The sequence below is a fragment of the Panthera uncia genome (genome assembly GCF_023721935.1).
Source record: "Panthera uncia isolate 11264 chromosome B3 unlocalized genomic scaffold, Puncia_PCG_1.0 HiC_scaffold_1, whole genome shotgun sequence".
Classification (NCBI taxonomy): Eukaryota; Metazoa; Chordata; class Mammalia; order Carnivora; family Felidae; genus Panthera; species Panthera uncia.
Window position 1 is genome coordinate 47,910,928 of NW_026057582.1, and position 24,812 is coordinate 47,935,739.

Consider the following 24,812-nt stretch of genomic DNA (forward strand, 5'->3'; position numbering starts at 1 on the left):
TTGGGGCAGAAAAGGACCAGATAATGGACCTATGTCAAAGAATCTGGACTTCTTCCTATAAATTGAGAAAACACTGTAGAAGGGAATCTCTCACAGTGTAGTGGATAGATTAGATAAAGTTACTGGAAGTATAAAGACCAGTCACTGAATTATCCAAATGAGAGTTCATATAAGCCTAAATTTAGGCATTGGAACTGGAGATAAAAGGAAGGGATGGATGAGTCATATTTAGAAGATGATCAAAATTACCTGGTGATTAGTTGGGGGAAGGACAAGTAATCAGTGGCATTTAAAATTCTGATTTGGGTGACTATATTGCTGCCATCAACAGAATTAGAACATACTAAATTTGTGGGTTTGGATCTTGTGTGTGGTTTTCAACATATGACATTGATAGGTGGATACGTCTGACAGATGGTAGCACAGTGCAGCTCTGAACTTGAGAGATGAACTGGGGATACAGGTTTGGGAGTCATCATCACTTTATGGGGTGGTACCTGTGAAGTATAGGTGAGGTCACCCAAGAGAGTTTATAGGAGAGTTGAGGAAATGCTGTAGTCTTAAGAGAGGTGGCAGAAGAAAATGACATTGAAGGTGTCTGAGAAGAAACAAAGAACAAACAAAAGAGAAACTTTTCATAGAAATCAAGAGTTTTGGGGTGCCTGGGTGGCTCAGTCAGTTAAGTGTCCAACCTCAGCTCAGTCATATTATCACAGTTGGTGAGTTCAAGCCCCGCATCAGGCTGTCCACTCTCGGCACAGAGCCCACTTTGTATCCTGTCTCCCTCTCTCCCCTGCTCATGTTCTCTCCCTCTCTCTCTCACAAATAAACATTAAGAAAAAAAAAAGAAATCAAGAATTTCATAGAAATCAAGATCTCTGTCATCTCCTGCATCTATTCTTGTTCCCCTTTGCTCTGACTGCAATAAGGAAAATATATTGATCTTCAAAAAATATAAATCTGAAGTTTGTGTCATTTCTCCTTCTCTTTGTCTATGGAGTACAGCCTTAGAATATAATACACTTTAAGACCTTGCCTATCCTGACATTTTAACCATACTGAATTTCATTCAGTTCCTTATATGCACTCTACTGTCTGTCCTTCAGGTTTTTGCAGATAGTATTTCCTTTTCTTAGAATACTTTGCCGCTTCTTCTTTTTCACCTATCTTCTCTTTAAATTTGTTTTTAAAAACTGCATTTTCAGGGAGGCCTTTTCTGTCCCTTAAATAAGGTCATGTTTATTTGCTGAATGATTTCTTACCCTCTTACTCATCATTCATCACATATCATTGTTGCTGTCAATCTCCTGCTCTATTCAGACTGCATGAGAACAGGGATCTTGCATCTACTGTTGAATCAGCTAGCCTAGCACAGTCCCTCCCAGATAGTATGTGTTCAATATGTTTTGAAGGAGTGAGCAACATAGTGGTCGTGTAAGTAAGGAATCGAAAGGGTTGATTAAGAACAAAAGATTCAGTATCAGTAATCATCAGGGAAATGCAAATCAAAAGTACAGTGAGGTATCACCTTACACCAGTCAGAATGGCTGATATCAAAAAAAGAACAGAAATAACAAATGTTGGCAAGGATGTGGAGAAAAAGGAACTTGTTGGTGAGAATGTAAATTGATACAGCCACTGTATAAAACAGTATGGAGATTCCTCAAAAAATTAAAAATAGAAATGCCATATGACCCAGTAATTCCTCTACTGGGTATTTACGCAAAGAAAAGGAAAACACTAATTCAAAAAAATATATCCACACCTGTGTTTATTGCAGCATTATTTACAGTAGCCAAGATATGGAAGTATCCCAAGTGTCCATCGATAGATAAATTGGTAAGTATGATGTGATAGACTATATATACACACACATGTATGTATATATATATATATACATACATGTGTGTGTATATATCATACCTGTATATAAGTGGAATATTACTCAGCCATAAAAAGGATGAAATCTTAACATTTGCGATGACATGGATGGACTTAGAGGATATTATGCTAAGTGAAGTAAGTCAGACAGAGAAAGACAAATACCATATGATTTCACTTATATGTGGAATCTGAAAAATGAACAAACAAATTAAAAAAGCAGAAACTGACCCGTAAAAACAGAGAACAACTGGTGGTTGCCAGGGGGGAGTGGGGGAAGGGAATGGGCAAAATGGGTAAAGGGAAGTGGGAGGTACAGGCTTCCAGTTATGGAATGAATACATCATAGGAATGAAAGGTACAACATAGAGAACATGGTCCGTGGTATTGTAAAGTGTTATATGGTGACAATAGCTATATTTGTGAGCATGGCATAACTTACAGAGTTGTTGAATCACTATGTTGTACACCTGAAACTAATTAATGCTGTGTGTCGGCTATATTTGAATTAAAATTAAAATTAATTTTTTAAAAAGTAAAATTTGAGGTATGAATGATAAGTAAGGAAGTTAAGGGAATGTAGAACCCTCCTTGAAGCAGCTTAGCTATGAAAGGAAAAAGAAATGAGACAGACTTCTTCCACTGCTTCTTCCAGCAGTTTCTTCCACTGCTTCTGTTTTTTTTCTCCCATTGAGAATGATTATAGCTTTTCAGTTATTATTCTTCAAGATTGTTTTATCACCCAAGTGACCAGGAGTGTTGCTGAATTTTGAGACAGAATTCCACAGGGAATAAAATCAAGACAAAGAATTTGGGAGGTATTGAAAATTTAGAAAGGTTAAGGGCAAAAACTTAGGATGGGGTTATCAGGGACATAGACAGGGAATACTTTTAAAGTCTCCTTCCCTCCCTTTCTTCTACCCTCCCCCTTTTTTTCTCTCCCTCTTCTGCTCTAAAGTAGAGCCTCCATAGATTTCCAGCTCTGTTTGTTTTCCTATGAGTATGGTTAGGCTGAGGCACATTGATCAATGGGGAGCTGGGATGGAGCAGGGTGATGACAGGGTGAAAAGGTGTATTTAACATTTAACCAATATTTAGTGAGGGCCTCTTATGTGCCAGATACTGTTTTGAGGCCTTGGGGTCTGTGAAGAGGAAGACCAAGATTCTTGCTCTTATGGAACTTAGATTCTAGTAGGAGAGAGAGACAATAAACATGATAAAAATTATGTAATATGTTAGCAGGTGATTAATGATATGGAAAGAAGGAAAAGATGAGCAGGTTAAGGGGGATCAGGATTGCCAGGATGGTATGGAGGGGTCAGGTTGGGGAATTCTAAGAGGATCTTCAGGGTCTGCCTCATTGAAAAGGCTAGATTTTAGCAAAGACTTGAAGCAAACGAGGACTTAGCCAGGTGAATATCTGTGTAATCAGAGGAAATCTTAAATATTTCTGTCTTACTGAATCACCTGACCCTATCTATACTGCTAAATTGTAAACTTAAGGGTCAGGAATTAGAACTAAGACATGGCATTGCCATCATACCATCTTATTGGCTGGTGCAAGAGTACAGATCATTGTGATTTTAATTAAATCAAGTTCAATAACAATTAAATATTTTGTAAGGTTATGTGAAAATAAAATGTGTTATTAAGGTGAAGTATACTGTTATGGATGTTTACTATTTTATAAATCATCTGGTTAAATCGTATTTAGTATTTGTTTTTCTTACTGTGCAGAAGTAGGCTTATTTTATGACTACCTAAAAAAAAAGAATATGGTTCTGACAGTAGATGTGATGCTCTGGATCATGGCTGAAGACAAAGTATTTAAAAACTCTTTTCTTTCTTCATAGAAATGTTTTGAGAACTATAAAAGAAGTCTTTAAAATACTTTCATCTTGGTGAAGATAGACATAAAACAGTGCCATCACTGGTGCAGGTATATAAATTCTGTTTCCAGAATTGACCTGTGGATATAGCCTTCACCTTAGGCTTATAATACATTTTAGTGTTCTTGTTATTTTTATTACATAGGTTTACCATTTTCACTTTATCCATCATTTCCAGTGTTGTTGATAAAATGGGATAGACTGCAGATTGACTTAGATTTCTTTTCTAGTTTTGCTTTCAAAATTTACAAAAGTTTCACTTCTCAGGTTTAAATTGTGGTTTCATACCAAATACACAGGAAGAGAAACATGAAGCTTATTAACAAGTGAAAACATGTATTTTCAGGGCTTTGTTGTCAATTTGAGAACTTAGTCCAAGTTGAGATAAATTGGAGCAGGCACTTTCACTTGGCTATATTGGACTATTTGTACATTTGAGTGTTATTAGAAGGCTAGTGCTCTCCAGTTATGTGAAGTACTGTTTAAGTTAGTGTAGGTAAGTCTCTGTAAAGGGCAAGATGAATTTAGGTCAAACATCTCTATTTCTGTTAAATGTCATCATCTCCCACTCAGATTTTGAGAAGATGAATTGGGAAGCCAGGCGGATAACTTGATCTATCCTTGGAGGTGTTTGGGCCCATGAATCATACTGGCCCCTACCTTCCAACATTTTTACAAAAACGAAATCAGATTAAAATGACTAAGAGTGACTAATGTTTGTTTGGCTCTCCCATAATCAGTATATTATTTGTTTTTAAAAATAATCCTATGAAGTAGGGACAGGTATGTTATCATCTCTAGTTTACCCAAGAAAAAACTTACTATTTGTCCTATATCTTACTGTTAGTAAGCGGCATTCTGAGGATTTGAATCTAGCTCTTCTGACTCTATAATCTCTGTTGTTTGTACTATACGAAGCTGCCTCGGCACTGTACCTTTAAATTCATTGCTGCACACACAGCTCTTAACACATTGCCTACCACATAATAAGCTCTGTACAAATTATGGTCAGATGAGACTTCGTGGCCTCACTCCTCTGCTTAGAGATGAGGGATTTTTTGGATGGATTTGAATGTACGTGTAAGCTTCAGTTCTCGGCACCAGTTTTAAGAGGCACTTTTTCCTGGTTACCCCTCCTGGTCGTTACTCTTACCGTCATATTTTCCAAATCAGAACCCAGGGTTGATTTGTCTTTACTATGAAGACGACTCGGCTCACAGCCACCCTACAATGTAAATAACTAAAAAGAAAGTCTGTCCTTTTTTTGGTTGTTGGGACACTCTTCTTACTGTGCCTTTTCTTGCTCTCATTTTGTCTGAACTTTAGACTCATGGTTATTGTTATCTGAGTCCAATAGACTGTATTATATAATGCTATTATAAATTAAAATAAACAAAACACTAATTATTTCAGGCAGATAGCATTAGCTAGTTACTTCTGTGTGCCTCTAATTTAAGGTAAACAGGACTGCCTGAGAAGGATGTGACTTTTAGTGTTGTCTTGTGAACCGGTGTGTTATTTCGCACACACATGTACCTCCTTTTTTAGGTGTCCTGTGCTGTCCTGCCCCACTTTTTAGTCCTTACCAGTATCAGGGAGAATCCAATGTAAGCATGTCTTAAATTATTTTAACAGATGTAACTTTCAATAAATTATTTAAGTTTATTTCTTTATTTGAGAGAGAGAGAGTGCATGCATGCATGCACATGTGCAAGCAGGGGAGGGACAGAGAGAGGGAGAGAGAGAGAATCCCAAGTCGGCTCTTCATTGTCCGCATAGAGCTGGATGTGGGGCTCAAACTCACAAACTGAACTGTGAGATCATGACCTGAGCCGAAATCAAGAGTCAGCCGCTTAACTGAGCCACCCAGGTGCCCCTCAGTAAATTATTAACAACTTTTACATTTTAAGTTTTTCAGCTACTAATTGTATTAGATGATGGAGATGCTTGGGTCTCTTAGCAGTTTTTTTTCCAGGAATAATTTCCTATTATTATTTCTGCAGTAGCATAGATCCAAGGGTAGAAAGGATTTGCCTTCCTTCCTATTGTGCCTCTCTCTTCCTTGCCTTGGCAGAAATAGCCTTCTTTCCTACCTTTTATTTTTAAAATACATTTTAAGCAACATACCCATTTTTAGAAAACTATGATATAGGAAGAAATGAAAAATTACCTCTATCTTCTTTACCAAAAGATAAACATTGCTGTAGATATTTTTGTAGACTTTTAAAAGCTAACATTAACGGTATATACATAAATCATAGTATATAAAAACACAGAATCACATGCAATATACGTTATATATATATAGTGTGTGTGTGTATATATATATGTATGATAATTCAGTTTTTTTCATTTAATAATATATCGCAGGGGCACCTGGGTGGCTTAGTTGGTTAAGCGTCCGACTCTTGGTTTCGGCTCAGGTCATGAACTCAGTTTGTGAGTTTGAGTCCCACATCGGCTCTGTGCAGGGTCTGCTACAGATTCTCTGTCTCCTTCTCTCTCTGTGTCTCCCTTGCACGCACGTGCTCTCTCTCAAAAATAAACATTGGGGCGCCTGGGTGGCTCAGTGCGTAAAGCATCATACTTCGGCTCAAGTCATGATCTCGGAGTTCATGAGTTCGCGCGCCGCATCAGGCTCTATGCTGACAGCTCAGAGCCTGTAGCCTGCTTCAGATTCTGTGTCTCCCTCTCTCTCTGCCCCTCCCATGCTCATGCTCTGTCTCTCTCTGTCTCAAAAATAAATAAACATTAAAAAAAATAAAAAATAAAATAAATGAACATTAAAAAATAATATATCACAAACTTTTTATGTTAGTAAATCTACTCATTTTATATTTATGTATTACTTGTATCATTGTATAATTTTTAATTCATTATTGTTGAACAAGTAGACTGTCTCCAGTATTTCTTTATTACAAGCAGTGCTGTGATCAGTGTCCTTGAACAAATTCTTAACACACAAATAAAGAATATTGTTTCTTTAAGTAAATTTCTAGAATTAAATTTTCTAAGCTTTTTGAAGTTTTAGTGAGTTTCGACCAGTTATTCCGCAAAAACATTGCACCCACCAACAGTGATTCCCTACCTCTTGTAATCTTGACACAAGCCCTTTTTTTTCTTTGCCATTAGGACTTGCAGATAATTAATTCAATTTAGGTAATCTTTTGGATGAAAGTCTCCTTTTAATAAAATCAATCTGTTCTAAGAAAGGGTTAGGAAAACAGTTTTCACAGACAAGTAAGTGTCCTGACAGGCTAAGTCTTCAGTGTGTCCTGAGATCTAAGTCATGTGGCCAGATTTGGAGTGACCTAAACAGGAAGGCCTCAGGCTCTGAATCTGTCTGCCTGGTAATATGTCTTCAGGGAAACCCTGCAATACAGTCTCTTTCTATGGCAGCAGGAGCACCTGTCTAGACCTGTATAACTGTGTGTGGAAGGCAGCTTGGAAATACTTACTCCACAAAAATTAAGGAGTTGGTGAGTTGGCAGAAACTTCTCCCCCAGTGCTTGTGTCCCATAACCTATCCTTGACAAATAGTCATTTAACTTATTTAGACAGTAAGGACATACTATGTTTAGAAGCAGTCAGTTCCTTTTTAGGTGCTATCTAAAATCTGTCCCATTGAAACTCAAACAGGGCAGGTAAATCTTTGTAATTCTTTGCTCTTGCTCCAGCAATATTACCTGCCTATCTAAAGTACCTGATGCATGAGAGGTGCTCAGTGAAAAAAAATTTTTAATTGTTTAATGTTTATTTTTGAGAGAGAAAGAGAGAGAGCACGAGTGGGGGAGGAGCAGACAGAGAGGGAGACACAGAATCTGAAGCAGGCTCCAGGCTTTGAGCTCTCAGCACAGAGCCCGACACGGGGCTTGAACTCAAGAATCTCAAGATCATGTCCTGAGCCAAAGTTGGACGCTTAACCAACTGAACCACCTGGGTACCCCTCACTGAGAAAAATATTAAAATAATGAATGACTAATCTTTATTTTAAATTTTCATGTGGAGTTTAGGCTATAAGTGGATCTACCCTTATTATATTTTGTTCCCATAAATCTGATAGTCTTATTGGAACCAGTTTCCTTGAAATTTATATAACAACTTACATAGTGTATAATATATCTAGTATTTATAACCTCACTTTTTTCCTGAAAGGATTTATGATAGAAATAAAATGAAGCACTTTACTTTGCTCTTGTCAAAGGATAAAGTATTGCATTCTATTTTGAATATAACATTTTCAACATTTATTTTTAAATTCTAAAAGTATCATAAGTTTATAGAAATTCAAAAAAATCTTCTTTAATGCTATGAATCTAATGTTACAACTGCTGTCATTTTTGTTGGATATCAAACTCTGAGCACTTAGTCAAAGTACATAGTATCTGGAATGATGGGAAGGGTGATGAATCTGTATGTTGCATTTTGAAGGGGTTGGATGTTTGTAGTTAGAAGGGAGCTTTTATATATATTTCTTTTCCTGAGGAGGGTTAAAATTAGAACCTAGCCCCTGACTGCCATAGGGACTCAATATTTACTGAATAAATTAGTAATTTAGATATGTGAAATTTGTCATAGCAGGAAAAATATACTAAATCAGTGTTCTCTCACAGACCAAAACTGGGACCACTGAGGAGAAACTATAGGAAAGTAGACTTTGCTTATCATAAAAAAGCCTTCATACAACTAAAGTTATCTTAAAAATGAATATCACATTGACCAAATGATTTCTGTATTTAGACTAAGTAGAAGAGAATTGTTTTTCAGAGAGAAATTGAATTGATGATTTCTAGGAGTTTCTCCAAACTGAGCTTCTAATAGAATAGTATCTCTGGAGTGGTTTTAGTTGTAGTTTTGTCTGTTTTCACTATCCCTTAATGTGGGTAATTTTTTAGCATTCTATTCTTGACTTTATTTTTTTCTTATTCTCCATTTTCTTCCTAAGTAATCTCATCTAACTGCTTGGACTCAGTAATGTCGATGATGCCCAAATCTGGCTCAAATCCAGGTTAGCTCTTGTGCTTCAGGAGGTATCTATTAAGTGGCTTACACATTCTCACTAGTTGATAGGTTTCCATTGGAACCTAAAATTTAAATATGTTCAAATATGAGCCCTTCATCTATGCCCCTTCACTGCCTTCCTGTCTCCCCCCATAAGACGTGTTCATCTTCCTATGTTTGTCATTTTAGTGAATGGGAGCACACTGTCTGCTCAGTTGTGCATTCCAGAAAGTAGGAGTTATCCTAGGCTTGCTGTTTCTTTGCATTTCACATCAAATAATTTACCAGTTTCTAATGGAGACAAGCTTGGACTAGAGTATAGCAGAGGAGGTAAAAGGAAGTGGATGGATTTGATTTATATTTTTAAGCCATCAGGATTTGCTGATATATCAGATGTGAAGAATGTGAAGGAAAGAAATGAAGAAGGACCTTGGGTTTTGGATTTAAGGAACTGAGTGGATGCGGTTCATTTTATTTAGATTGGGAAGATATAGGGATGAATGGATTTATGGAGCAGGGATAACCAAGTGTTCTGTGTTAGACATGTTAAGGTTGAGATGCTTGGCAGATTTCCATGGGTTTAGGAGTCTGGAGCGGAGTAAGGAGAGATTTGTCCTAGAGATGGTTGTTAAAGCCATAGACTACATAGGAGAATTTAGATAAAGAAAAGGTGAAATTCCATCATCACTCAGGATAGGTAAGAGAAGAGGGAGTAATAAAGAGGCTGAGGCATTACTGAAGGTTTGAAGAAAGAGGAGTAAAATAGTCCTTATGAAGAGTGGAAAATCAAACCTACTAGAGAAGTTGTAGTTTGAGATCTGTGTTATGATTTGAAAACAAGACCAGCTGACATGATTTTGTAAATTTTTTTCCCCCCAACAACATTTAGCTATTCAAAACCAGTATGGAATTAGTGGATGATTGGGTTTAATCTGATGCCTGGATTTTGCCAGGTTACTGTGACAGAGGGGAAGATGGGAAGGAAATTAAGGATATTTGTAAGAGAGTGTCAGTGGAATGATAGGCCATGGAACCCTGACAGTTTAGGGAGAGTGTGGGGAATTAAGATGTAATTGGTGCCTGGTAGCCCTAGGGGAATTCTTTGATAAGAACAGAAGGACTAGTGGGCTGAAAGGATAGGTCATCATCAGGATGTATAGTATTTGAAATCAAGATGCAGATAGGAGGTCAATGAAAAGTCAGGAAGTAAATCTGATGTTGAAGTCTCTAAGACTTCTCTTGGAGGCAAGAGAAGGGGTAGAGAGGAAGACTGTGAACCAGGGGCTACAAAATCTTAAATGAACAAGGAAGGGGTGACCAAGAAAGTAGTAGATGGTAGCTACAAGAGAATAGTGAGTGAAACAGTCTGTCCTAAGCTTCAGAGGAATCTTATGTCTTACCATTCCCTCTTAGGTTCCCTTAACACAAGATATTTTTACTTCTTTGAGATGCCCATGTTTTCTCCTGTCTTTACACCATTGCCTGGAATTCTTCCATAATCACTTATGACCACCACCGCCATCATACCGTGCTCCCCCTAACCCCAATGTTTCTTACCAGGTCTCAGCTTATACTTACTTTCTCTTGGAAGCTTTCTCCAGCCAGCTTTGAGTGGGCTCAGAACCCCCCCTGTGCTGTCTTGTATCACCTTTGAAAGCATTTCTCATACTGTATGGTACTCTTTACTTTCATCTCTCTCCAACTGATAAAAGTCTTGGAAGGCAGGAACTGTTTTTGTTTTTCTTTTTTAATGTTCATTTATTTTGAGAGAGAGCATGCACACCCATGCACATGTGCACGCACATGCACACGAGCAGGGGTGGGGCAGAGAGACACACACACAGAGAGAGAGAGAGAGAGAGAGAGAGAGAAAGAGAGAGAATCCCAAGCAGGCTCTGTGCTGTCAGCTCAGAGCCTGATGTGGGGTTGCATCCCACAAACAATGGTGTGAGCTGAAATCAGGAGTTGGATGCTAAACCCACTGAGCCACCCAGGTGCCTGGAACTGTTTTCTTTCACTAAATCTCCAGTATCAACAGTACTTGGCACATAGTAGGTATTCAGTAGTATTTGTTCTATGAATTGAACCAGTCAAAAACAATGTTCCATAAAGATTTAGGTATAAAGGTTTTATAGACTATGACATAATTGTTTTCTTCTTTTGTGGATAAACCAGGACTTTGTATTCTTTAAACCTTATAGATGCTGTGTTGCTACTTTTGTATCATAGTTCATATTCTTTTTTTTTAATGTTTATTTCCATTTGAGAGAGAGAGAGCGAGAGCACAAGCAGGGGAGAAGCAGAGAGAGAGAGGGAGACAGAATCCAAAGCAGGCTCTGAGATGTCAGCACAGAGCCCAACTCATGAGCCATGAGCTCATGACCTGAGCTGAAGTTGGATGCCCAACCGACTGAACCACCCAGGCTCCCCATAGTTCATATTCTTAAATCTAGGATGTTTAATCCTGATTCTGAGGAATAATCACTGGTCACTAGAGATAGCTTGTTAAATTTTGAGATGTCTGGATTTTCTGTTCTGTTAAAAAATATTTTTGGAGGAAGGGGGCATGTTTAAAACTGGTGCTCCCAATTGGCCTTACAGAAAAGTTTTGTGGCCTAAATATATGCTGGAAGGAAGTTAATTGGAGATAGGATGAGGGGTCTAATATGAAGAACAGTAAAGTTGCATATAAGAGCTGAATGTTCATGGTGACTGTCATTATTTATGTTTCATTTTTTGACTTAATTAAAAAAAATTCTCTTCTAACTTAATGATTACGGAGGTGTAATGTTCATTATTAAGTCATATCTTCCTATTCTTCCTTGAAAACTTGTAGGTAAAATGTCTAGACACAAGACTTTTCCTTTATTTTTAGTCACCTTAAATTTCACAGCATATGAAGAAGTTCATAGCTGATAAAACTGGCAGCTGCATGGTGTTGTTGAAATAGAAATGGCTGAATTAGGAAGTTCAGCATCTTTACTCCCCCCCCCCCGCTTTGTGCAAATGGAAATCTCAGGGTAACTTTTACTATGAATTAAAAAATCCAAGACAGGAGAGTTTGCGTTAAAATACTTCACTGGTAGTAAATTGACTTGGAAATGCTGATTAAGAGGTTAAAGGGAAATGCATTGGCAATGAGAATAGAAACTTAATTTAACAGGAAGCATTCTTTCATGGATTTTATCATGATATTAATCCCATTTATTATTAGTTTATCTTTTCCCACCCAGTAATTTCAATTCCTAATTAAGAGTTAAATAATAGATAAGCTATAGTAATATTAGAGTTCTGGGTGATTAGTATACTTCTAAGACTGAACATAGCAAATATCAATAACCTACTAAAATAAACAGGAATCAGAAATATATTTAGGTCCTTTTTGTAGCGGTACCATGGTACTTCCATTACTTCCTTTTATAAACATAACGCAGGATCTTCACATTCTTGTGTACTAAAGTTGAAAACAAAAATACTTGAGAATATCACATTTAAGTTGTTGGAGGGAAATGTTGGATTTCAAAAACCAGTATTATGTATGACTCTTCTGGATTATAGTGTGAAATTATATAGTTAAACTTCTGAAAGATCTCTTTAGTAAATTCAATCTGTAAGTCTCTGTTTAGATCTTTTTTTTTTTTTTTCCTGAAAGCCTCTTTGCCTTTTATTATAAAAGAGCCTGGTACTGCTCTCTGTTTTAAAAATCCAGCTGGAAAATTACAGAGTACAAAAATTTGCCCATCAGTTCTTCATTTGGAGAGAACAGATGTCTTCAAAGTGGAGACTGGCGTTTAAATATTTATCCTATAAGTGGGAGTTTTAGTATCTATTTTTTCTTTACTCTTTACTTCTGTCACTGCGTATATTTTGGCTTCTGCGTTGTATAGCTGAATTTTAAAATACCATCGTTATTTTATTTGGTTCTGCAGTTCATATCTTCCAAGGAGCTGATTCTTTCTGAGCGCCTCAGAATCTCTAAAAAACGAAAAAAACACAAAACAAGGTGTCCTTTATCCTTGTGTCTTTATTTTGGTTTTATTAAATTGAAACAACATATTTATGTTGATTTTAATCATAAAAATTGACTCCTAAATGTGTCTGAAAGTATTTACTTAAAGAGATAGTTTTATATGTATTCTTTAAAAAGTAACTAATAGACTTAATTTTTAGTACAGTTTCAGATTTACAGATAACTGAACAGATAGTATGTAGACTTTCATCTACCCCCAGCTACCCACGTACCCACACAGTTTCTCCTTTTATTAGCATCTTACATCAGTGTGGTACATTTATTATAATTATTGAACCGGTGTTGATATACTATTATTATAGTCCATACTTTACATTAAGATTCACTTGCTGTGTTGTAGTTTTATGGGCTTTGACAGATACATAATGACCTGTATCTACCATTACAGCTTCACATGGAATTGTTTCACCACCCTAAAAACTCCCTGTGCTTTACCTGTTCCTCACTCTCTGCTCCAGCCCCTGGAAACCATTGTTCTTTTTTCTCTCTATAGTTTTATCTTGACGTTGATCCCCGTATTATTAGTTTATCTTTTCCAGAATGTCATGTAGTTGGAATCATATGGTATTAGACTGGCTTCTTTCACTTAGCAGTATACATTTAAGGTTCATATCTTTTCATGGCTTGATGGCTCATTTTTTTATCACTAAATGATATTCCATTGTATGAATGTACCATAATTTGTTTATTATTATCTGTTGAAGGACATCTAAATTGCTTCCAGTTTGGGCAATTATGAATAAAACCTGTTGTAAACATTCTTGTACAGATTTTTGTGTGGATTAAGTTTTTAACTTAATTGAGTGAATGTCAAAAGTGGGGATTGCTGGATCATATGGAAAGACTATGTTTAGCTTTGTAAGAAACTACTAAACTGTCAGTATATGTGTTCTTGAGAATCAACCTAATTAAAAGTCATGAAGGATATACGCTAAACTGTTAACAGTAGTTACCTCAGGGGGATGAAATGGGGAGGAGAGGGACTGCCATTTTATAATTGACTTTTTAAAAACAATATTACTTTGTAGTACTTTTTTACAAATAAAATTTTTCTCCAAAATACTTCATTTAATGCATCATAATAAAAATTGAAAATGAATCAACATAAAAGATCATTTAAAGCAGTATATTGTCAGTTTCGTAGCACTGTCTAGGTGTGGAGGATTTTGATATTTTATCCTTATTTTTTAAGTAAAGAGAGTAATAATCTTCCTACAGTCTTAATTGTCCATTCAACAACTTTTTAGAGCATCTGCCTATGGCACAGTTCTTTATAGCATCATGCCCACAGCTAAGAAGAGAGCATACTTCATCCAGCCTTGGGATATCAGGCAAGACTTCCTGGAGGAGGTGATACCTAAATTGCTTCATGAAGGAGAAATCTAAATGAACTAGGCTAATGTAGAGAAGGGCAGGGGAAAGAGAATGTACCAAAATGAGGACAGTGTTTTTAAGTAAGAAACCAAGTCCTTTGCTTCTGGTTAATCTGATTAAAATCGGAATTAATTGTTTCCCACTCACAGAGAAGCATATTAGATCTTTTCATGCTGTTGGCACTCGTTTGAGAGTCTGTAATTGTGAAGTATGGGCTCATATTTTCTTTTGGTTTCTAGTGACTGGCAGAGTGCATTGCCCTAATGCCTGTTTTGCTTGGAAAACTGGAGTAATGAATACCCTGGCAATGTTTTATTGCTGGAGATATGTCAGCATCTATCACTGTCACATGAGTTAAACATTTCATTCCTTACTTGAATTTTAGAACTTTGAATGGTTCAACTGTCATTTTTTGTGAGTGTACATATATGTTACTTTCTTGTGCCATCTATGTCTCTTATACTTAAATCTTTCTTTCCACTGTGTAAACTTTCACTATGTGTCCATAGATTTTTTTCTGTTTTCTATAAGATTCCAGTGAAATTTAAAAAATTATCACTTAGATGTGGAAAGAGGGAAAACCGGGAAATGTATCAACATGCAGGGATGAAAGTGGATTATGTTTGCCAGATTATAATGCAGTAGCCTTACAAGAAGAATTACTTGAGTCTTGTCAGTTGATATTTTTCCCAATCCTCTAAGATGGATTTTAGACATTTTGGAAGGCTTTTTCCAGATTATTTAAAATAATTAATAATATTTTTCCTTGGATCAAATTCAAGTCTCAAATTATTTAAGACTTTCAGATATGTAAGAATTCACAATCTCTTATATTGGAAACCATTATAGGAAATAATTTAATGTAAAATATGATTCATTTATTTTCAACAAAAGTCACCCCTGAAGTCTATTAAATACTATGAAATTAATACTTTTCTCTTGTACCTGTTGGATTTAAAAAGTTCTCATCTATTGAAAGAAGCAGTGAAACCTTGACATCACAATATAGTTACTAGGTTCTAACTCCTTCTCTTGCCCCTGGCCAGCAGGCATAGCCTTGGGCAAGTTCCCCAACTTTACTGAGCTGTGTCTTTAATAGAATTAAGTAATGAATATGAGAGTTCCTCCAAAGTATAATTACAAATTACAAATATAATGCATCATTATCATGGAATTTGTCTTCTAATACACATTTAAAACCCACTGAACAAGATTCCCAAGAGGTCAATTATTACTACTTATTTTATAACTTCTGGCCATGTTTTCTGTACTGGAATCTTGCTGGCATGTGAAAAGTTGAGCAGTGGACAGCCTAAATCTATATGCACATAATTTTCTATAACCCATGGGAGGACTGAAATGCTGAAAGATCTTAGGAACTGGGACAAGACCTGACACTAACAGACAATTCTTTTGTTCAAGGGCAAGAAAGAGGAGAGGGTAGTTATGGTATGAGGCTTTTGGCTGACCTGTTCCCATTTCTCCAAATGCGTTTGCGTTTGGGGGAGAGGTAAATTATATGGGGGGAGTTAAAATGTCTGTTCACTCTTTGCCAAACCCCTCCTTACACTATTTACCATGAGAGATGAGGAAAATATGAACTTCTTGTCACAAAATATTTGAGACTTCTGCTGTAGAAAATCCTTTTTTTACTTCTTCCTTTCTGTTTGTGATTTTCCTTCTGTACCCCTCTCCCCCATTCTATTATTTTTCTCATCTTCTATATGTCATATCTAAAAGTATTCCTTTGAAGGCTATATTCCCTACATTCTTCTTTTCCTTTCCCTTTTTTCCTCTTTCCTCTTATAATGTGATTTATTTAATCCAGCAAATTGGTATAATTTTACGTTCCTGTTTTATGATATGCCCCTTCCTTATTTTTAATGCTAAGTATGAAAATGTACATATGAATCTAACATAGTAAGTGAAAGGTGTCATAAATTATTAAAGTGCATTTCCACATATGGTATGCCACAGGGTGTAGTGAAAATGAGCACTCATATTCACAGTGACGACATAATGGTACGATGCTTTTGGACTATTTTGACAGTATGTGTTGATAGCCTTAAATGGCCTTTTTTTTTTTTTTTTTAACATGTATTTATTTTTGAGAGAGAGAGAGCACAAGTGGGGGAGGGGCAGAGAGAGAATGAGACACAGAATCCGAAGCAGGCTTCAGGCTCTGAGCTGTCAGCATAGAGCCCAACACGGGGCTCAAACCCACAGACCACGAGATCATGACCTGAGCCAAAGTCGGACGCCCAACTGACCGAACCACCCCAGAGCCCCTGGCCTTAAATGCTTATGTTCATACCCTTAGACCTAGTTAATTTCCATCCCTAGAATCCATTTGAAAAAAAATAACCTTAAATAATGAAAAGACTACGTGTGGCGTTCTTAATGTCTAGCAATAAGGGAGAATGATTATATAGACTATTATGTGGCCGTTTAAAGTAATGTATAGCATGGAGAAAGATATTTTAAAGACAGAATACAAATTTGTACCTACAATAGAACTTGACAGATACAGATTTCACATCCAAGGTTTGTGAGAGTATAAATTCATATATTATAAAAACAATATATGGCAATATATTCATTTAAAATCCACATACCTTTTGGGAAGCCTGCGTGGCTCAGTCGGTTAAGCGTCCGACTTCGGCTCAGGTCATGATCTCACGGTTCGTTGGTTCGAGCCCTGCATCGGGCTCTGTGTTGACAGCATGGAGCCTGGAGCCTGCTTCGGATTCTGTGTCTCCCTCCCTCTCTCTCTCTCTCTCTGCCCTTCCCCCTTTCGCTCTCTCGCTCTGTCTCTCTCTCTCTGTCTCTCTTAAAAGTAAATAAATGTTAAAATCCACATACCTTTGACCGAACAATTACACTTGTAGGTTGCCTCAATGATAAATTCTGATATGTGCCAAAATATTTGCACACTAATCATTGCAGCACTACTTATAATAAGTCTGGCATGACATTTTGTTAAGTAGTGAATAGTTTGTTTTCTAGCAATGTATCTAAAGGAAATAAGGCTGTGGATAGATACAAAGCTAAGATATATTAATCTCTCTAGTTATAACTACAGAATAATGTTAAAATTCTCCATGTTCAGATGGAGATTAGTGAAATACAGTCTTTATCCCATCAGTAGAAAATTATGCAGCATTACAAGTCACATTGTAGAAAACTGTGATGGCATCATCTTCTACAGCACATACACATGCATCTACACGGGGCAAAAAAGGAAGCACACTATCTATATGTTAACTTTTTTCTCCTGGGTAGTAAGATATGGATGACTTGCTTTTCTAGATTTTCCCATAATGATCTATTATTATACTTACAAAATATATAAAAACAATGAGTATTTTTTAATTAACAAAAATATTATTTCTAGTATAAAGAAAACACAGTAGCCATTTTGGGGCACCTGAGTGGCTCATTTGGTTAAGCATCCAACTCTTGGTTTCCGCTCAGGTCATGATCTCAGTTGGTGACTTTGCTCCACATCAGACTCCACACTGACAGCATGGAACCTACTTGGGATGGTCTCTCTCCCTTTCTCTCTGCCCCTCCCCAGCTCATGCGTGCACATCCTTTTTTTCTCTCTCAAAATAAATAAATAAAACTTTAAAAAAAGAGAGGAAAGACAATAGCCATTTTTGAGTGGTGGGACTAAAGGTCACTAACTGTGTGCATGTGTGTGTGCGTGTGCGTGTGCGTGTGTGTGTGTGTGTGTGTGTGTATCTTTTCTATATTTTTCTTTGATGCAAAAATGAATATACTCATTTTATTGGAAATAAAGATTTTGTTTTTTAGTTCTGTTAAAAGCATGGTTGTTAAGCAATTAGTGAACATAGTGTCACATACTTTTATATAATTAACAAACTTAAAAACATTTTTATTTTCATTTTAGGCTAGAAATATTCATACAGGAGAGTTGGCTGCAGTAAAAATTATCAAATTGGAGCCTGGTATGTATTAAAACTCTTAAGACAATTTTTGAACACTTTTCTAGTGTAGTTTATAAATAAATATAAAAAACATTTTTTATATTTTTTTCCTTATTTCCCTTATTTCATTCCCAAGAATGAAATCTTTATGTTGCCAGGGCAGTAGAATATCTCCAATATGATTACATTAAATCTCATTGGAGGTTGTTAGTTAAAGATGAGTTTGATGTGAAGTTTGTTGTGAAATAAAATTTGAAACGTGTACATTCAAAAATTGGAAGACATATTGACATTGTTAAAGTAATTTTTTAAGGTTGTGAAATATTTGAACTTCAGTTTTAGCTCTTATGAGAGTTTAATTAAGAAAGTATTCATTGATGGGGTGAGATATTTGGCGATATTTAGGATAATGGTATTTTATATGTCAGCTATACCTTGGCTGGTTGATTTAGGTTTAATAATTCTGGTGTTAGCCTAATGCTTTTCTTTTTTCTTTCTTTCTTTTTTTTTTCCAACACTTCTGTGTATCAGAAGGCTGTTTGCTTTAAAACATACTGAATAGGGGTGCTTGGCTGGCTTAGTTGGTAGAGTAGGTGACCCTAGATCTCGGAGTTGTCAGTTCAAGCCCCACATTGGGTGTAGAGATTAACTTTAAAAAATTTAAAAATAAAAAAACAGACTGAGTAATTTGCTTTGAAAACAAAACTTTGTAAAACGTGAAATAATTTTGTTATTTTGATAACCTAAGAGTTTCTAATGAGAGAAGTAGTAGTTTTTTTTCTTAAGTTCATTTATTTATTTTGAGGGAGACAGAGACAGCATGAGCAGAATAAGAGCAGAGAGGGAGGGAGAGAGAGAATCCCAAGCAGCTCTGCAGTGACAGTCTGACATGGGGCTTGAACTCACGAAACCCTGAGATCATGATCTCAGCTGAAACTGAGAGTCAGACGCTTAACTGGCTGAGCCACCCAGGCACCCCTCCAGTTTTTTTATTGTGGTAAAATATACATAACAGAAAATTTAGCATCAAAACCATTTTTAAGTGTACTGAAATGTACAGTGTTATAAAATATGACATTCATGATGTTGTGTTACCATCACCACCATCCATCTTCAGGACTCTTTTCATCTTGTAAAACTTAAACTTTATACCCATTATATAATAACTTCCCATTCCCCTCCTCCTCCTGGCCTCTGGCAACCACCATTTTATGTCTTGGTGATTTACCTACTCCGAATGCTTCATGTAAATGGAATCATACAGTATTGGTGTGTTTGTGACTGGCCTATTTCACTTACTATAGTGTCAAGGCTCAGGACTAATCCAGTTGTCACATATGTCTGAATTTCCTTCCTTTTCAGGACTAAACATTTCCATTGAATGTATATACCACATTTTATTTATCCAATCATCTATTGATGGATACTTGGGTTGTTTCCACATTTTAGCTGTTGTGAGTAATGCTCCTGTATGAGCACGAGCATATAAATATTTCTTCCATACATGCTTTTTTTCTTTTGAGTGTATACCCAGAAGTGGAATTGCTTGATCATATGGTAATTCTATTTTTAATTTTTTGAGGGACCACCGTGTTGTTTTCTGCAGTGGCTGTTCAATTTTGCATTCCTGTCAACAATGTTCAAGTGTTCCAATTTCTCTACATCCTTACCAACACTTGTTATTTTTATGTTTTGTTTTGTTTGTTATAGCAGTCATCCAAATGGGTATGGGGGTACCTCATTGTAGCTTTTGTTTGCATTTCTGTAGTGATTGGTGATGCTGAGCATCTTTTCATTTGCTTATTTGTATATCGTTTTTGGAGAAATGTCTATTTAAGTCCTTGCCCATGTTTGAATTGGGTTGTCTCTTTGTTGTTGAGTTTTTGGAGTTCTTTGTGTAATCTGGATATTAACCCCATGTCAGGTAAATGATATGAAAATATTTTCTCCCATTCTGTGGGTTGCCTTTTCACTGTGTTGATCGTGTCTTTTGGTACATAAAATTTTAAAATTTTTGTGAAGTCCAGTTTGTCTATTTTTTCGTTTGTCGTCTGTGCCTTTGGTCATGCCCAAATAATCATTGCCAAATCTAGTGTCAGTAAGCTTTGCTTTATGTTTTATTCTAAGAGCTTTATAGTTTTAAGTCTTACTAAGTCTTTGATCATTTTGTGTTAATTTTGGTATTTGGTATTGGGTGAGGGTTCAGCTTTGATTTTTTTGCTTGTGGATATCCATTTTCCCGGCACCATTTGTTGACAAGATTGCCCCTTCCCCATTGAATGGTCTTAGCAACCTTGTAAAAAATCTTTTTGGTTGAAGGTCAAAAAATCTTTGATCATATATGCAAGGGCTTACTTCTGGATTCTCTATTCTATTCTGTTGGTCCATATGTCTGTCTTTATGCCAGTATCACAGTATTTTGAGTACCATAGCTTTGTAGTAAGTTTTGAAATCGGGAAGTGTGAATCATCCAATTTTGATCTTTTTCAAGATTGTTTTGGCTATCTGGGGTCCCTTGAGATTTCATATAAATTTTAGGATAGGTTTTTCTAATTCTACAAAAAATGTCTTTGGGATGAAGAGTAGTAATTTTTGACCGGGTAGGTGAATATTTGGTGATCTGTTCATTTGCTGCTTCATAAACTTAAACATGTAGAATAATTGTGTGACTGTAATTACATCAGTTTCTTAATTTGAGCACATAAAATGTTTCTGCATTTCAAATACAATATCTTGATCATTAAGTGTATGATTCATAAGAGAGATATTACTGAGGGTAGCATATGCTGCAACGCTTTGAAAATAAGCTTTCAAATAAGGCACAGTATCCTTTTTTCCCCCGGGTATTAGAAATTGTTGTGATATTCTTTGAGAGTTCTGCTACTAAGTTTTATCTAATAAGTAATAAATGATTTCCAGGGATGTCACTAACACAAATAGAAGAGAATAGAACAGAACTAGGCAAGTATTTGCCTCTTCTGGAGGAGTCACTTGAATAAATATTCCAGTTATGTTCAGGGGACGGTGATAGTCCAAATAATGAATGAGTTGAGTTCTTGGAGGAAATAAAGATGGTCATTCCTTCTCTGCCCTAAGTGAGGGCTTGTTTTAGCACAGTTTACTTGAGTTGAGAATATAGCTTCTTTTTTTTAAATTTTTTTAATGTTTATTTATTTTTGAGAGACAGCATGAATGGGAGAGGAGTAGACAGAGAGGGAGACACAGAATCTGAAGCAGGCTTCAGGCTCTGAGTTGTCAGCACAGAGGCTGAAGCAGGGCTTAAACCCACGGACTGTGAGATCATGACCTGAGCTGAAGCCAGACACTCAACCAACTTACTTCTGAGTATTGTTCATGTAATGGATTAATGAATGTGTTTTTTAAAATGCTACTATACGGAGTTCTCAATAAGCCATAAAAAAGAAACATATATCATCATATGATGTTATTTAACACACGGGGATTAATTGTTGGAACCATAAATTAATGAAAGGTAGGAAGTTCTCATTCCTTTGTTTGAAAAGCTGCTGACCTTATGTCAGAGTTCATTCATATGTAAGATTGACTAATGTTTAAATTCTTTCCCCAAGAAGAATAATATAGAAGTTCAATAAATGTTTGATAATGTGATTTTAGTACTTGATCATTTTCATATTTTTTTTTGCCTATAGTTATGTTTTACTGAATTCTACCAAATTGTCTTTTATTATCGATTTTTAAATGCCATTTGCACTTTGAGAATAGTGACTCTTCATATGTTTTTCCGGTTTTCTCCAGTTTGTCTTCTCTCTTCATACTCTGCTCTTGTGATACTTTCCTTTTCTGTGTGGAAGTGGTTTTTTTTCCTCCTAGATAAATTTGTCAGTCCTCCTTTCTCTATTCCCCTCTTCCTCCGTAGGCCTTTTCTACTGGACAGTTCTAAAACTACTTAACTGTAATTTCCTCTAGTTTTTTCCTTTCTTTTCTTCCAACGTTTATATATTTGCCCCATCAGGAACAGTTTCGTTCTAAGGGGTGAAGGAGAGCCCTAGCTAGGTTTTGTTCTTTTTCAAGTGGCTGGACAGTTTCCCAAAGCTGTTTATTACAGACTCTTGTCCTTTATTTGCAGGTTTGAAATGCCTTGATTGTCATAAACTAAATTTCCAAGTAACCATGGGTTTTGTTTTCTGTTCCAGTGATTGTTTTTTTCCTCCTATTCCTTGTTCACTACTACCCTGTTTTTGATGACTCTTACTTTTCACTGCATTTTATAATCTTCATTGCTTTTGTTTTTCAGTTATTTCCTTTCTGTTTACATAATATTTTTTCAGGAGACCTTAAATCATTTCTATCGAAGAGAAAAATGCTTGTGAGATTAATTTAGCATTTAATTTGGCATTTTGACAAAAGGAAGAATTTTTAAAATCCAGGTCTTCAGGAAAGTATTATAACTTGCCACATAATTCATATTTATGATATTTCTTACTGTTATGAATGACATTTTCCCCCACTTACACTTTCTAGTTAGTTACTGTTGATACTTAAGCAAGCCATTGATTTTACTGGACTTATTTATTTTTTCTCTGGCAGACAGTTTTTCATACTTTTTGTGATAAAATTGTTATTTTTAGTGCTCTTTGAAACGTTGAGCTTGCCAGCTTCCTGTTTTGTTTATATTTGTGTGGCATATAACAAATGGGTAGAGCTACTACTATACTTGGGCCTATCGTTTTGCTTTAATCCCTTCTGAAACTTCATTGGTTTTTAGATGTTTCTCTTAATTATATTGAGTTTTATTTTATAAACCCTAGATTATCTAAATCTTTTCTCCTTTTAATAGATGAGTCTATCACTATTATTGTTCAGTGAGATGTTTGATCTTCTTTTTTTTTTTTAATTTTTTTTTTTCCAATGTTTTTTATTTATTTTTGGGACAGAGAGAGACAGAGCATGAACGGGGGAGGGGCAGAGAGAGAGGGAGACACAGAGTCGGAAACAGGCTCCAGGCTCCGAGCCATCAGCCCAGAGCCTGACGCGGGGCTCGAACTCACGGACCTCGAGATCGTGACCTGGCTGAAGTCGGACGCTTAACCGACTGCGCCACCCAGGCGCCCCGAGATGTTTGATCTTCTAATGTGGTTTTTGTTTTTTAATGTTTTTTGAAGCTTTAAAAATATTATGGCTAGAGGTCTCTTTTATTTTTACTGCTGATAATTTGAAAGGTACAAAGTCTAGTTTTAACAGAGGATGGCTGGGGCACCTGGGTGGTTCAGTCAGTTAATCATCTGATTTCAGCTCAAGTCATGCATGATCTCATGGTTAGTGAGTTTGAGCCCCACCCCCTTCGAGCTCTGTGCTGACAGCTCAGAGCCTGAAGCCTGTTTAGGATTCTGTATCTCCCTCTCTTTCTCTACCCTTCCCCCACTAGCACTCTGCCTGTCTCTTTCTCTCTCAAAAATAAACAAACATTAAAAAAAAAAAAACAACCCTCTTTAACAGAGGATGGCTTGTAAGACTTTGAATAACGTGCTTAAATGTGTGTTTTTGGTTTATTAAGAACTGAAAGTCATTGACTTCAAGGTTTACAGATGTTGAATTTTACATATTTATATCCTCCTGCCTGTTCAATCTCCCAATTTTCAGATATTTGTTAGTGTATTTAGAGCCTGTATTTCTCAGGCTAAAGCCTGAGAATTTTTTTTTTATTGTACTGGAGCATGAGTGTGCATTAGTCTGCATATCTTTTAAGAATTATAACATACCAATTATTTGGACTTAGTTTTATATTTAAGTGGATTTGGTGCCCACTGTGTATTCAGTGGATTCAGCACCCACTATTGGTCTTTTTATGCCATGTCGTTGCCATTCTTATTGGCTTATTTTGTACCAGATATTAATAGAATGGATCATATCATGATATACATTTTTCTTTACGTATTAGGGATAGTATAATTTGAATTCACAAATTGATTGTTCAACCCAAATATGCTCTTCCCTCAGTCTTCCCCATTTTGATAAGCTGTTAGCTAAGCCAAAAATCTAGCCATTGTCCTTGATTTCTCTCTTTTATTTGTATTCCATTCAGTCTGTTAGCAGGTTTCTTCAACTCTGCCTCTAAAACATATCCTACATCTTTCTACTTCTCTTTATCATCTTCTCTACCCTCCTGGTCTCCCTGTTTCCTCTCCCACACCTCCCATCTGCCACCATCTAGTTTCCACAAGGCCACCGGAGTGATAGTGATCCTTTAAACACAAATCAGATCATAGTGCTCTCCTGCTTAAAACCTCACTGAAGCTTTCAAATCCACTTAAAATAATATTCACATTTTTAACGTTGCTTATAAAACCCTACATGATTTGCCTTGTCTACTCTGAGCTCATCATGTATCTTTTTCCTTTCTCTACTCTGCTTCCATTTTCTTTTTATTTAAACAGTCCAAAATTAAACTAAATCCTACCTGAAGTACTATGTTTCATGATCTTTTGAGGAGAAGGCTTCTGGTCATTTACATCTCATCTTAAAAGTCATGTCGTCAGAGGAACCAATTTCTGACTACCTAATCTAAAGGTAGCCCTTGTTATTTTAGTTCTCCGCATAGGACATGTGAGTGCCTGATGCTTTCCATATATATATATATATATATATATATATATATATATCAAAATATGTTTCCTCTGACGAAATATATATAAATATGTAGTAGTT

The 24,812-nt window shown here is 36.1% G+C and overlaps 1 protein-coding gene across 3 annotated transcripts in view; it reads left to right on the plus strand.

Moving 5' to 3' along the window:
* MAP4K5 (mitogen-activated protein kinase kinase kinase kinase 5) overlaps positions 1-24,812 on the plus strand; it is a 109,992-nt gene that overhangs the window by 5,080 nt on the left and 80,100 nt on the right. For 2 of the 3 annotated variants that reach the window (XM_049612803.1, XM_049612804.1), the window contains exon 2: positions 18,089-18,146. The exons of the other annotated variant lie outside the window; for it this stretch is intronic. In XM_049612803.1, the coding sequence (XP_049468760.1) occupies positions 18,089-18,146 (58 nt within the window). The remainder of the gene's footprint in view (positions 1-18,088; positions 18,147-24,812) is intronic. 3 annotated transcript variants of the gene reach the window in all.